Source organism: Camellia sinensis, chromosome 1, assembly GCF_055761805.1.
Source record: "Camellia sinensis isolate YWXY chromosome 1, ASM5576180v1, whole genome shotgun sequence".
NCBI classification, from domain to species: Eukaryota; Viridiplantae; Streptophyta; class Magnoliopsida; order Ericales; family Theaceae; genus Camellia; species Camellia sinensis.
In genome coordinates, this window is record NC_138961.1 from 161,015,939 (window position 1) to 161,029,427 (window position 13,489).

At 35.7% G+C, this 13,489-nt stretch overlaps 1 protein-coding gene across 2 annotated transcripts; it reads left to right on the top strand.

Annotated features, from left to right (window-relative positions):
* Positions 1-214: 214 nt before the first annotated feature.
* LOC114260586 (putative glycosyltransferase At5g03795) lies at positions 215-13,249 on the top strand. 2 transcript variants are annotated; one of them, XM_082888081.1, is made up of 6 exons: positions 215-624; positions 692-970; positions 2,578-2,864; positions 11,181-11,413; positions 12,359-12,516; positions 12,896-13,249. In XM_082888081.1, the coding sequence occupies exons 1-6, from the start codon at positions 439-441 to the stop codon at positions 12,995-12,997; spliced, it is 1,245 nt and encodes a 414-aa protein (XP_082744207.1). In that variant the 5' UTR covers positions 215-438; the 3' UTR covers positions 12,998-13,249. The 2 variants fall into 2 exon arrangements, with proteins under 2 accessions (XP_082744207.1, XP_082744210.1); XM_082888084.1 differs by having other exon boundaries at positions 222-624; positions 702-970.
* The last annotated feature ends 240 nt before the right edge of the window (positions 13,250-13,489 follow it).

Sequence of the window (13,489 nt, forward strand, 5' to 3'; positions counted from 1 at the left end):
TCCGGACAAAAAATAAAGCTAGAAGCGCTATTTGCAATAGCGACTTCTTAATCAAAGTCGCTATTTGTAATAGCGACTTTCCTGTTCATCTACTTTTACGGTCCTAACAGTAAAAGCGCGAATAGTAATGGCGCTTTAACTTAGTTTTGGAATTCCGTCAGAAGTTGGCCTAGTTTTGGAAATACAATAAAAAAATGGCTTATATTGGGAAAAGCCCCCTTTCCCATCTCCTCTATATAAATCCATCGATCTGTTTTCCGCGTTTGAAATCCAATTTGATTCACAGTGTTTGTGTTTGTGTTTGTGTTTGTCAGAATTGAATTGTAGTACCTCACATCACATTCCACTCACTCAACCCTCTACTTTACTAGTAACAAAGCAAGACTCTGTAGCAAAAAGTAGATCCACAGCTTTCTTTCCGGCGAAGGTTTTCCACCAATGATGGCGGCGAAGGCTGCCCTACCGCCACCTGCCTCCGCCGTCTTCTCTATTCGCGGATCACTAGTCACTCTCGCAATTCTAACCCTAATCTCCTTCACTTACCTCTCTCTGAAATCCATCCACTTCCCTCCCCAACCCAACTCCTCAACTCCTCCAAACCCTATCCTCGCTTCTCCTTCCAAGGTACTCTCTTTCACTTTCCCACTCTTTTCCCGCTTAATTCTTTCTCACTGATTTCATTCTCCATTAGGTGCTCGCAGATCATGATTTTGAGGATTATTCGGATGTGTATCATTCGCCCCAGATTTTCAGGCTAAACTATGCGGAGATGGAGAACAAATTCAAGGTTTTTATATATCCTGATGGAGACCCCAATACTTTCTACCAGACTCCGAGGAAGCTCACCGGCAAGTACGCTAGCGAGGGTTACTTCTTTCAGAATGTTAGAGACTCTCCATTCCGTACGGACGATCCAGATCAGGCTCACCTGTTCTTCATCCCCATCTCATGCCACAAGATGAGAGGGAAGGTACGTTGTTTCCGACTCTATTTGACGGTTTTTTTGCATTTTAGAGATTCAATTTGATCTTTTTGTGTCATGAATTGCATGCTTAACAGTGTTTTGTAGGATCAGGACAGTGGTACTGTTAATTTTTGACAAAAGAAAAATGATTTATTGTGGTGAGAGATACAAACTTGAAGCAATCAAGCATTTGCTGCTAAATAGCGAGTGTGTATACATCTAATAATGACTAAATTGTCTGGGAAAATGGTTAATTCAATCATCTGAATTTGACAGGATTCTACACATCCAACTTGGTTTGCTAGGAAGATTTTTGGCTCAATCTGAAGTTTGATATTCTTTATGTTGATTATAAGTACGAGTGCTACTGCATTATACAATATATATAACCATTGAAAAGGAGATTCGGGCTTCGGTTGTACATTTCATTGCGAGCCCTGCTTATTAGTGCTGTTTTACGACTGCATGCAGACGGGTATGATGACTATATGTTGTATGAATTATTATTTGCCTAATTTTGGCAACAGTCTAATAGAGTGTTTAGAAGTCATACTGTTGTGGGAAATATTTACCCAGGAAGATTGACGTGAGTATTAATGTGTATGCCATAATTTTTGTATTTTTATTTTGTTACATGATTGAGTTTTCTTTTCGCTGTGCATGTGGGGCCATCCCATGGTTGACAAGAATCAGTATGCTTACTGCATTTGGTGAATTAATTTTTTACCGCAAATGCTCATATCATATATATTGTCATGCAAATCTTTAACGAAGTGTATGTACGTGTGTGATATCATTGAGTGAGAGATGCTTGAATATCAGTCGATTCATAAACATTATAGCCAACCCTGCAATATGCATTTTATCATGTTTCTGGGAAACGTAGACATCTCAAAATGGGCTGTTTTCGTGTCCATGTAATACACATGTCGGACAGACACGGTGTGGGCATGCATGTCCATGTGTCGGACATGCCACATGGGGTGTAAATTTTTTTTAATTATTATTTTTTGGACGACACATTCAGATATTTTATGGACATTTGTGTCCCGTGTCTAAACATGCTTTAGGTCACAAAAATATATGAAAACAAAAGGGGGAGAAAGTGAAAGCATAACAACAAAGATACACCCACATGTAATTGATGCCTTTTATAAATGTGGCCCAAGTTTATTGTATTCATATACATAGCAAATAAAAATATGTAAAAAAATTTATTTTCTTATTTCTGTTGTATCTATATCGCAATTTTTGAAAATCATTGTGTCTTGTGTCCATCTCCATGCTTCCTAGGTCTATTTAGTTTGCTACTTCTCCTTTGCTGTTTCATGTAAAGTTTGCATTTCAGGTAATAGTTGTTCCCAATCTTGAGATCTAGCTCACAATTTTTCAGAGTTGTTTCTTCACTCCTCATGTGACCATGTTTGGCAAGTATTGGCATCTATGTCCAAATTCACTAACCATATTTTTCTTCTATAGTGGAATGATTTTGTGAAGGATGTAAATAATTACTACTACATTGGGTTGTTAATTTTTTTTTGTCAATGATTCTTCTCCCAGATAGGATTTTGGTCTCTTACCTAGGTATATGATACTTGCATGATGGTATGCAGGGAACGTCCTATGAAAACATGACCATAATTGTTCAAAATTACGTGGAGAGCTTAATATCCAAGTATCCTTACTGGAATAGAACACTGGGTGCAGATCATTTTTTCGTTACTTGTCATGATGTTGGTGTAAGGGCAACTGAAGGACTTCCACTTCTGGTAAAGAATTCAATTCGAGTTGTGTGCTCCCCAAGTTATGATGTGGGATTTATTCCACACAAAGACATTGCTCTCCCTCAAGTGCTGCAACCATTTGCTCTTCCAGCTGGAGGAAATGATGTGGAAAACAGGTAAAACTGTGGAATGTTTACTTAATCATGCTGATCTAAGCTAATGAATTGTTAATACAGTCTGCTCTCAAGATTCAATTTCCTTCTTTCTTCCTTCCTTCTTTTATTTATTTATTTAATTGATACTTTCCTACTCTTAATATAGGTTCTTTCTTGACTTCATTTTCAATAACTCAATATTCCTGAAAATAAATTTTTGTTTCATCTAGAGATTTGCTAGTCTACTTGAAAAATCCTACCAGCCAGTTTTTATTCCTTTCTTCACCTTGAGAAAGGAACCTATTAACTCTGAAGCATTGGATTCATACTACTTCAAAGCATAGCGTCATGATGCACTTGAAGAAGAAAAAAAATGATGAGAAAGTTCTTTGATTAGTTTTAATTACCCTCTTTATCATGCCATTAACATGGGCTTTTGTGTTTGCAGAAATGGTTCGCAATGTATTGTGTATTATCGTCTTCCATAAGAAGTTCACATAAGTTATTTGACATTTAGAGTGATTCGTGTTGAAAATGTGGCAAACGTAATTTTGATCAATACAAGATATTCACAATACATTTTGTGAATTTAAATTTCCATGTATTTTAAACAAATTTATGGTCGCTTATTGGCAAATTGTGAGGTTTTTTATTTTTATTTTTATAATTATTTATCTATTTATTTATGTGCAAGTTGTGAAGACGTGTATTAAGGTAAACCATGGATGAACAATTTGAATACATATATAACAATGAGGCTAATTTTCTATGAAGATGTTATTGAACTAGCCATGATATGGCTGGGATCTCATTTAGACCCTTATGGACTCGACATGTTAATGATTGTACACAAGGATTTAAACCATTGTTACCCAAAAATGCTAATATCTCAGCAATTTATGTTTTGGAACACACGATTCAAAATATGGTACATATTTCGTACCAAAACGGAAAATTTAGCGATCCCAAAATTTTTCGTATATAGTTTCTGAAATTTTTTTTTGTAGGGAAAAGAAAACCCAAATATAATGAACTAAAATCTAGAGAGAATGGAATATGCATGACCAAATGTAAAACAAAAGGGCCATAATGTTTCTAGAATTGTGTTTCTCATAATTAATTTATAACTATATTTTGTTGGATGTTTTATCTATTAAAATATAATTGCTATCATATTTAGTTGTCTCTAAAATTCTAGTAGTGTGATCTTTAAAACCCTAGCTTACCATATTTTAGAGTAGGTGGCGTATCACATTCTCGTTCCCATTCCTCATACTGGAACTATCTTGTGCTCTATGTAACATAGATTTAAACTCTGATTATGATAGTATTCAATCACTCCAAAAGTGAAACATTTCATGGAAGTGTATGACATTGTGCAATCAACATCCCTGAGTTAACACGTGGAAATCATTTTTTCAATCTAGATCTAGATACTTCTAAAGATCTATCAATATTCAAATTCATTTTTTATAAAAAGAGCTGTTCTTATCTGGGCATCAAGTCATTATGGTAGAGCTCAGTTTACTTAAAACCATTCTATGTCAACTAAACAATCTGGGAGCTGTGAATTAATTTTACATGCTACTCTTAACTATTATATATATATATATATATATTTGCATGCTACTTGGATTTCTGGAACAGCTGGAAAGTATTATCAAACAATTTTTTCTACCTTTGGAACACCATAGTTATTTATCACCATTTTGTTGTCACTCTTTTAATTTTTGACATGATCAAGCATCTAATGTTGGCTTTTGAAACTCTAGAATGCTTTGGTTATAAACTTGTTATCTTATGCTCTTGTTGATATTTTGGTGTAGACCTCAAGTGCAAATGTGCTTTGCTTTTTATCGCTTGCTTTTGTAGTATAAACAATTATCAAGTATGTGTATATACATATTATTTTTTTGATAAGCAAAGTGTAATGTAGACTAAATGAAAAATAACTTAAACTGGAAAACCCTGTACAACTAAAAAGCTAAACCCTAGAAATTGTACATCTACTGGTACGTAAAAATTCCTTATGAACTGCAGAAAAGACAAAATCAAGAAGGAACAATCCTCTCAACCCAAAAAATAGAGAAAGGAGCACCAATCCTTTCAAACTACAAAAGGTTAACTCAATATACTTGAAAGATCTCTGGTTGTGTTCCCTCCAAGCTGTCTACAAAACACACAAAGCAACCACCTACCAATTCTTCTTGATAAGTCACCAATTTTCCCAAAAGCTTGAGCTATTAGGAAATGGGCCCAACAATGTATAAAACTATTTAACACCCGCTCTCATGTGCAACTCTGTCTTACATATGGAGAGACAACTAAAGAATCAAACAGAAGAAGAAGCAAACAACCAAGCAAAGAAGAAGAAACTAAGTGGAGACAAAATACCAAATGCCAACGGAGAACCTTGAACCCAATGCCTCTTTCAATCTGAGCTCTAATACTAAGTTAAGTCACCAATTTTCCCAAAAGCTTAAACTATTAGGAAATAGGCCCAACAATGTGTATCAAGCTATTCAACACTACCTTCCCAACTTCTTTGGGCAACAAGAATTTGAGGAAGCAAGCAGCTCTCACTTAGTAGCAGGAAACTCTTATTTAGGTGACGTTTCTCACTCAGAAACATGATTCCGTGTTTCCAAGTAAGAAACCTATAAGAAACTCGCTCCCGTCGAGGAAGGAACTCTCTCCCAATTGAGATGGAGCTTCTCAGTCAGACAAATCCTCAAAGAAATAAGAGAAAAATGATTCAAACTTATTATTGTACTTTCTATTTACATAATATTTATTTATATTTAACAAAGACAATATAGTCTTTAATAATAATTCATATTTTAACATATATTACAATTTACAACTAAGAAGAAAAGAAATAATTGTTAGAATATATTTATATATTTAATATATAAAATATGTACATAGGTGCTTCCAACCTAAGAACTTTTGCGCCCGCTTCATGCAACTGAGCTCTGTTATTGAGGATGACATCATTCAAGAAAATACCAAAATTGAGTAGATCAGGTTTGATAATTTTGTATTCACTAAACAATGAAGTAGAAAATGATTGACATTTTCACCCAGCTAGCATGAACATATTAACACTAATCAAACTACCACATGTGTTTCTTTCTAATGTTGTTGGTGGCAGTGTTTTAAAAGGCTCTAGGCGCACCGAGGAGATAAGGTCTCCTATAGCCTAAGCACGAGGTGTGTGCCTCACCAAAGCGAGGTGCACGTAGTAAAAGCAAAGCAAAGTAAAATTATAAAATATGCAAACTTTTTAACATAACAAATATATGTAGTATATTAAAAATATAATATCCAATAAAAGGTATAAATTATCACATTCGCATCCACTAAAAGCCTTATGTACTAAGATTATCCACATGAACTTCAAAACAACTAAGCTTCTAACTTGTGGTTCAAAAAGGAAATTAAAAAATATAAGCCCTATAGTTGCATAATTGTACTCAAAACTCATAGACATCATTATCATTGTAAAGAACTTCATCTCCTCCATCATCATCATTGGATTTGTATCCATCCACATAAGAGAGAGAAGAAGAACCAAAGAGGAGAAGAAGAGAAAAGAGAGAAGAGAAGAAGAGTTGAACTAGAGAAGAGAAGAGAAGAATAAAGCAAAAAAAAAAAAAAATACAGAGTAGAACAGAAGCAGAGAAGAACCAGAGAAGAAAACCAGAGTAGAACCAGAGAAGAGAGAGAAGGGAGAGAAGAGAAGAGTAGAACCAGAGAAGAGAAGAAGAGGAAAAGAGTAGAGAAGAACCTGCGTGGCGTGGTGTGGCGTGTACTCTTCCTATTGCGTCGACGCGTCATCTTCTTCTTCTTCTTCTCCACTAGAGTTTTTTTTTTAATCTTTGTGCTTTTGTGACACATGTTTTGGTCATTTTATACTGTAAATGAGATTTTATTCCATGTGGGTATCCACATAGAAAACCAGATGGGCTGTTGGAGTGGAAGAACGCGAAGCGCATAAGGCACTCGCCCCATCACCTCAGCATAAAGCGCTTGCCTCATCGCCTCGACTGCGCCTCCTCTACGTCACCTCGCCTCACCATGCATGAGGCTCATCTATGAAGCACGGACACGTCTCTGGAGGCAGCGTATGGGTGTCAGACACACGGTAGACACGTGTCCGACACTCGACCTAACGTGTCCCTATTTTTTTTTTAAATTTTTGCAGGCGGACACTCTTTCAGACACGCTTGACACGTCGTGGACACGTTGGAAACAGAAATAAACCCTAACCAGGAGACAGAGAAACCCTAACCCATTGAAGAGAGAGAGAGAGAGAGAGAGAGAGAGAGAGAACGAGGAAGAACCTGTTGTAGCCTAGATCGAGGCCTCTTCGTCTCTGATCGAGGTATTTCTTTCGCGTCTCTGTTCGTCTCCTCTCTCTCTGTGTTCGTCTCTCATCGTCTTCATCTCCTCTCTCTCTATTCTCGCCTCTCGCTCTCTGATCGTCGTCTCTGATCGAGTCCTCTTCCTCTCGTCTCCCATCTCCTCGCTCTCTGTTCTCGCCTCTTCCTCTCTCCCATTTTTTTTTGTTTGACTCTCTTCACTTTTTCTCCCCTCTTCCTTTATTACCGTCACTCCCTCTTTTATTCTTTTTTTCTTTTTTCTTTTTTCTTTTTTATACCTTTTTTTTTGTAAATAAATAATATAAATAAATACAAATAATGTATTTATTTTTTAATTTTACATATAATAAATGAATAAAAATAGTATATATTTTTTAATTTTACATATAATAAATAAATAAAAATAAATATAGTATATATTTTTTAATTTTACATTTAATATATATAAAAAATTATATATATTAAACGCGTCCTCAGCGTGTCGTGTCCCCTATTTTTTTAAAAATTTGCGTTTTTACGTGTCCGTGTCGTGTCCCGTGTCCGTGTCCGTGTCCGTGCTACATAGAGGCTCATAGTTGTGCCTCACCTCGCCTCACCTTAAGCTTAGGCGCGCTTTTCAAAACACTGGTCAGTGGTTAGGATAGTCTCACAAGTAACTATCCAAGTGAAGAAAACAACCTTGGGAGGGGCCCTATTCTTCCCAATTCCTCTCCATGCATGAAATGATCCCACCCCTCTCACAATTCCCAGTCAAGAGAGCAACTGAGAAAACTATTTCCTTAGAGTCACTCCAAACCAAAATATCCAAATCTGTGAACTGTACAGTAGCCAAAAAAATGGGTGATATGACCTGTAGAAGGGTTTGATGTAGTCTTGTTTGGGTTGTGTACTTTCTTCCTTTTGTTTTCTTCTCTGTAGAGGATGCCTTATCCTCGTTTCTTTTTGTTCATTAATAAAATTCTTTGTTGATCAAAAAAAAAAAAAAGGCTCCACGGATTGAATTTCCCTATCCTTCAAAACGCTCTTCGAAATTGGAGATTCCATTCCATATACTACTGTCATGCAGCATAATATAATCCCTCATGGTGACATTAGGATCAGTAGCCACTAAAAGAGGTTTGGAAGTACCTCCCTTAAAGGTCTATGAGCACACTAAGGATCTGGCCAAAACCTCAACCACCTATCAACTGTACTTATGGACCAATTTTTCCTAATCTCTCCCATACTTTCCTTTAACCACTTTCCGTAAAAATTTCTTAGTTTCTCTATGCCTTCCTTTTTGATGGGCAAGCAGACAATGTCTCAATCTACTAAATGGTACTTGAAATTCTCCCTAAAGACTCTCAAAGGAAGTTCCTTCGTAATTTCTTCAACCTCCTTGCTATGAAACAAGTTATAATAAAAACATATATCAAGTGGGAAAACTAGAGAGAGTGCCCTTTATAAGGGTCAATTTTTTAACTTTGGATACCTATAAAAAAATCTCTACCACCTTTGGATAAGTATTGTCTATTTAAGGTAACAAGCCTTCACTCAAATCTCTCCACCACTCCATCCCACACAACTTTAGTTTTGAAAGATGACCCAAGAGGTATACCCAAATAGGGCGTTGGCAACATTTTAATCTGACATCCTAAAATCCCATCAACATTATCTAGGTTGTAAATTTTTATTTTTATTTTTATTGTGGCTTGATTTTACTTGGAAGTTATTTTATCCATTTTCAGGAGCAATTTTTATTTTATTTATTTTTTATTAGAAAAATTACTTGTGTATAATTTCAGAGGAGGCAATCTAGTTTAACTCTTCTGTCTTCCCCACTTTGAAAAAATTTTATATTTAGTTTCAAGATGTGCAATTTGGACGTTTAACTTTGAATTCTTAATGATGGGGAAGAAATATTTATTAAGCTGAGGGCCTCTCATTCTCAATGCAAGCTAGCTCGTGTTTAGTGAGGCTACCTAAGATAGAAGTGAATATAGCCTTGGTTGTGGACTAAATGCAACACTAACTCCGTAACATTAGTGATAGAAGGATGGTTATACCCTTCTATCTTCTTCCTCTACTTCTTATTCTCTTGCAAAGAAAAAAATGAAAAATGAAAAATGAAAAATGAAAAATGAAAAATGAAAAATGAAAATTGTTTGAAAAATGAAAAATGAAAAATCCTAAATCAAATATCAAATTTAAAAATCTGAATTTCCATATTAAATCATATATTAAGTTATTCCTATATATAAATATATATGAACAGTTAAAGTGTTCATCCCCCAAGCAAAAAAAGAAAAAGAAAAAAACGAGTTCATTCCAAAATCACATAAGAAATGGGGGCTTGATTGGTCTAGCAGATTCAAGTGGAGAACTCCATCGTGGGGTTAGTTCTTAATGGTTTGAATTTTATTAATTTTTCTACTTCAATTGAAAACTCCATTATAAAACTCGAATAAGCCTGTTCCTTGATTCTCATAGCATTCAAATCGGCTTCCCTAACTGAATAATTTGCTGCCGTAGCCTCTTGAATGCGGGTTGAATGGAGCTGACTATCTTCAGCATGGCCTTTACTTGTTGAGGGATTTGCTCTGCCGCTGCAAGTTCATCAAATCTGGAAGTAGCAAGGAGGTGGGGGAGGAGGGATGGGTGGTGGGGAGGTGGGAAGATGACAGGGAGACAGCAGGTGGTGAGTGGTGCAGGAAGGAGGAAGGTGGCAGGTGGTGGTGAGAGGGGGTGAGTAGGTTAGGGTTAGGGTTTTCAATTAGTTAGAGGTTGAAGATATAAGCGGAATCTTATATTTTCACAATAGAATTTGACTTCAACTAAAAAAAATTCTTCCCAACTCTCTTGACATGTTCATGTCACAATTTATGTCAGTTTGGACAGAAAATGTGACGGTTGCAATTGGTTTTATACCAAACACGGTGGTAAAATGGATTTTTTTATTATCTATTATTATTTGATAGAATTTCTTTGGTAAATCTATCACTTGTAGAAGTGGTCTCCTACATTTATTTGCTCCAGTTGCTTTATCCAGCAAAGTATGGCACTACCTTCTTTTCATTTTGTCTTTTTGATTTTTATGCCTTTGTTTGCATCTATTTCCTTATGTCAATAATGTTCATTCTGCTCTTCTACATTTCTTCTTTGGATTCTGGTCTACCTTTGTTCTATGGTTCATAGCTTCTACTTATGTTTTCAAGAATATCAAACTAAAGTTGGTCATCCCACATCAATGTTCCTGCATGGATACCAATCGCCAGATTTATTGCACTTGAGACAAAGACTTGCATGGAGTCCCTTATGTCCTTCTATAACATTGCACTCCGGGCCCTGTTTGTTTAGGTGGGGAGTCTTGGAAAGTAAAAGATAAGAGAATATAATCTATAGTTTTTTACGAGTTTGGTTTACGAGAAAGGGAACCATGTAAGGGCTTAATTTTCTAGAAAAATATGGCTTATCTTTTCTTGCAAAAAACAGAATTTAAAAAAAAATAAAAAAAATTCCCATAAATGTTGTTATCAATTGTTAGGATTCCCATTTTATTTATTGTCTTCAAATCAACTTCTTTTATATGGACATCGTTTTGGGTAATTTAGACGCAAGTAAACGAAATATTATTTTAGACTTTCATGCGATTCAAATGATGAAATCGTTCTTTACCAAATTCATGTTGAAAAGTTACTTTTCTTTTCACTTTCCTTGCATTCACTTCACTGTCTTATATTTTTACTTCTTAATAGTCTTTTCATTTTAACCAAACTGAGACTTATGGTCCTTGATTTGGATTTGGTATTTTCTTAAAATTCCCTATTCTGAACAGACTGGAATTCATTTTGTTTTTGGAGAGGGTTGATTAGATTCTAGTTTAGCATATGAAAAATGATTGTGACTTTTGTGGTATGGATGGAACCATACGTTTCAGGTCATTGCTTAAACTAACAATAATCATATTTTGCAGGACAACTCTGGGTTTTTGGGCAGGTCATAGGAACTCGAAAATTAGAGTTATACTAGCACGGGTATGGGAGAATGATACGGAGCTTGATATTTCGAACAATAGAATAAACAGGGCTACTGGGCATCTGTTATATCAAAAGAAATTTTACAGGACTAAGTTCTGCATATGTCCTGGTGGTTCTCAGGTCAACAGTGCTCGAATAACTGATTCAATTCACTATGGATGTATTCCCGGTAAGACCTTTCTTGGCAGTTGGAATAAGGCATGAAGTTGTTTGTGTAACCATTTTCTTTCCTCTTTCCTTATAGTTATGATACAGATGGGGTGCTAAACACACACCAGGCTAAGTATGTACATAGAGATAGAACAGACAAGCACGACACGATTACTGTCTTCAACATTTTCCTAGATCACCAATATAGTTTTCCTAGGTCACCGAGATAGTGAGAAGATTTCCTGTTCTTGGCAATAAGGTTGTTACTATCTTCTCATCTCATGTCCTTCGCAACAATTGACTAGATCATGTGGAGATTATTAAGTGCAGGCGAGAGGTACTTGTAGATTAATTCTTGGAACATATTAGTGCCTTCATCTGCCAGGGCATCTGTCCCTGAACACTAGGGGATTCCGTCCTGCATATTTGCAGGGTGCACTTATTTGTCAATGCCTCTGTTACACAATGTAAACGCAATGCACTAATGATTGCATTACATTTGTTTTTCCGCATTATTTAAATAGTAATTATGTTTGAGGGAGATTCTAAAATTTGCATCTTCTTTTGCATCTAAACTTGGCGTACCTCCTTATAGTTTCAGTTTGGAATAAATGAGATGCCCTGTGGTTTTGTGGAAATAGTTGGAATACCGTTAAGTTCTGCCATTTCTTGTTTGCTACTCTTTAACAAAAACAAACTGCTATGTTTATGTTACAAAGTAGTCAACTAGACAACTATAGGAATGCATACTAAACCGCGATGATTTAAGTGATATCACAAGCCTGTTGAGTTTCTAAAGTATTATGCAAAATAAGATAGGGTATTTGTGAAATTTCCAGAGCAATTGCCTCCCCTTCTAGGATTACATCTTTTATTTATTTATTTTTCCCTAGTGGTTTTATCTTTCCTAGTAATGCTTTCTGGATTGTTTGTCTAATTAATTTTTTGGGTACTTTTTCTGCAGTTATACTGTCCAATTATTATGATCTGCCATTCAATGACATTCTTGATTGGCGAAAATTTTCGGTTGTACTCAAGGAGATTGATGTGTATCGGCTGAAGCAAATACTAAAGGACATATCTGATGCTGAATTTGTTGCTTTGCACAAAAATCTAGTTAAGGTAGAAACCTTTGCATTACTGCTTGGAAAGTTCATATGAAGTATTAGCTATATTTCTTTTGCACGTTGTACACTCCGGTCTTCGATCATGTGGCAATGGATTATGTTGATCAGACTTGCCATTAAAATATTTGGATGTGAAAAAAAGGACTACTTTCCATTTTTAAAAACCTTTCGCCTATCTAAAATGGTGTTTATTTTATATTTTGCGAGTCAAAAGGATAAAGTGAAAAGACATAATGATGTTTTTACAAGAAGTGCCTTTGTTTTTTGTTTTGTAATCCACCACTTGATTAAGACATGGATAGATCAAGGAATTTATAGTACTTGCAGAGAATTTCTTCTCATGCCATTTTTTATTTTTATTTTTATTTTTTCAGGTCCAAAAGCACTTCCAGTGGAATTCACCTCCCATCAAATATGATGCTTTCCATATGGTTATGTATGACCTCTGGTTACGCCACCACGTGATCAAATACTGATTGCAAATGCATAAACTTCTAATTGACCAATCAACAGTAATGGTGGCTTGCTGCTGGCAACCCGGAAAAGCTTGTAAATTATTACATTTGGTTGTTTTCTTCTTCCTCAATATGACCCCTTTTGAGGATAGGGGATATCTAAGTCAGTTTCTGATGATTTGTTGTTTATGCAGTTTTGATTCTTTTGTTTTTTTGGCTGTGTTTCATACATGAACAGAAGGAAAGAAGAAAAAACGAACAAACTTACTATTACATGGTTCCTCTTGTTTGCTATTTACTGGAATTTTTATGTGACAAAAAATGGATGACTTTTAAATGGATTTGAAGGTGTATCCATCGTGTAGATGTAAGATTGTGGAGCCAATTTGTCAGAAATGATACCGGCAACCTTTATATCTGACGGGCTCTCTAGATGCCGTCTGATCCCCTCTCGAATTCACATTTTCAGAGGTCGTCCTAGTGGAGGGGGAGCATGGGATAGGGTTCTGTGCT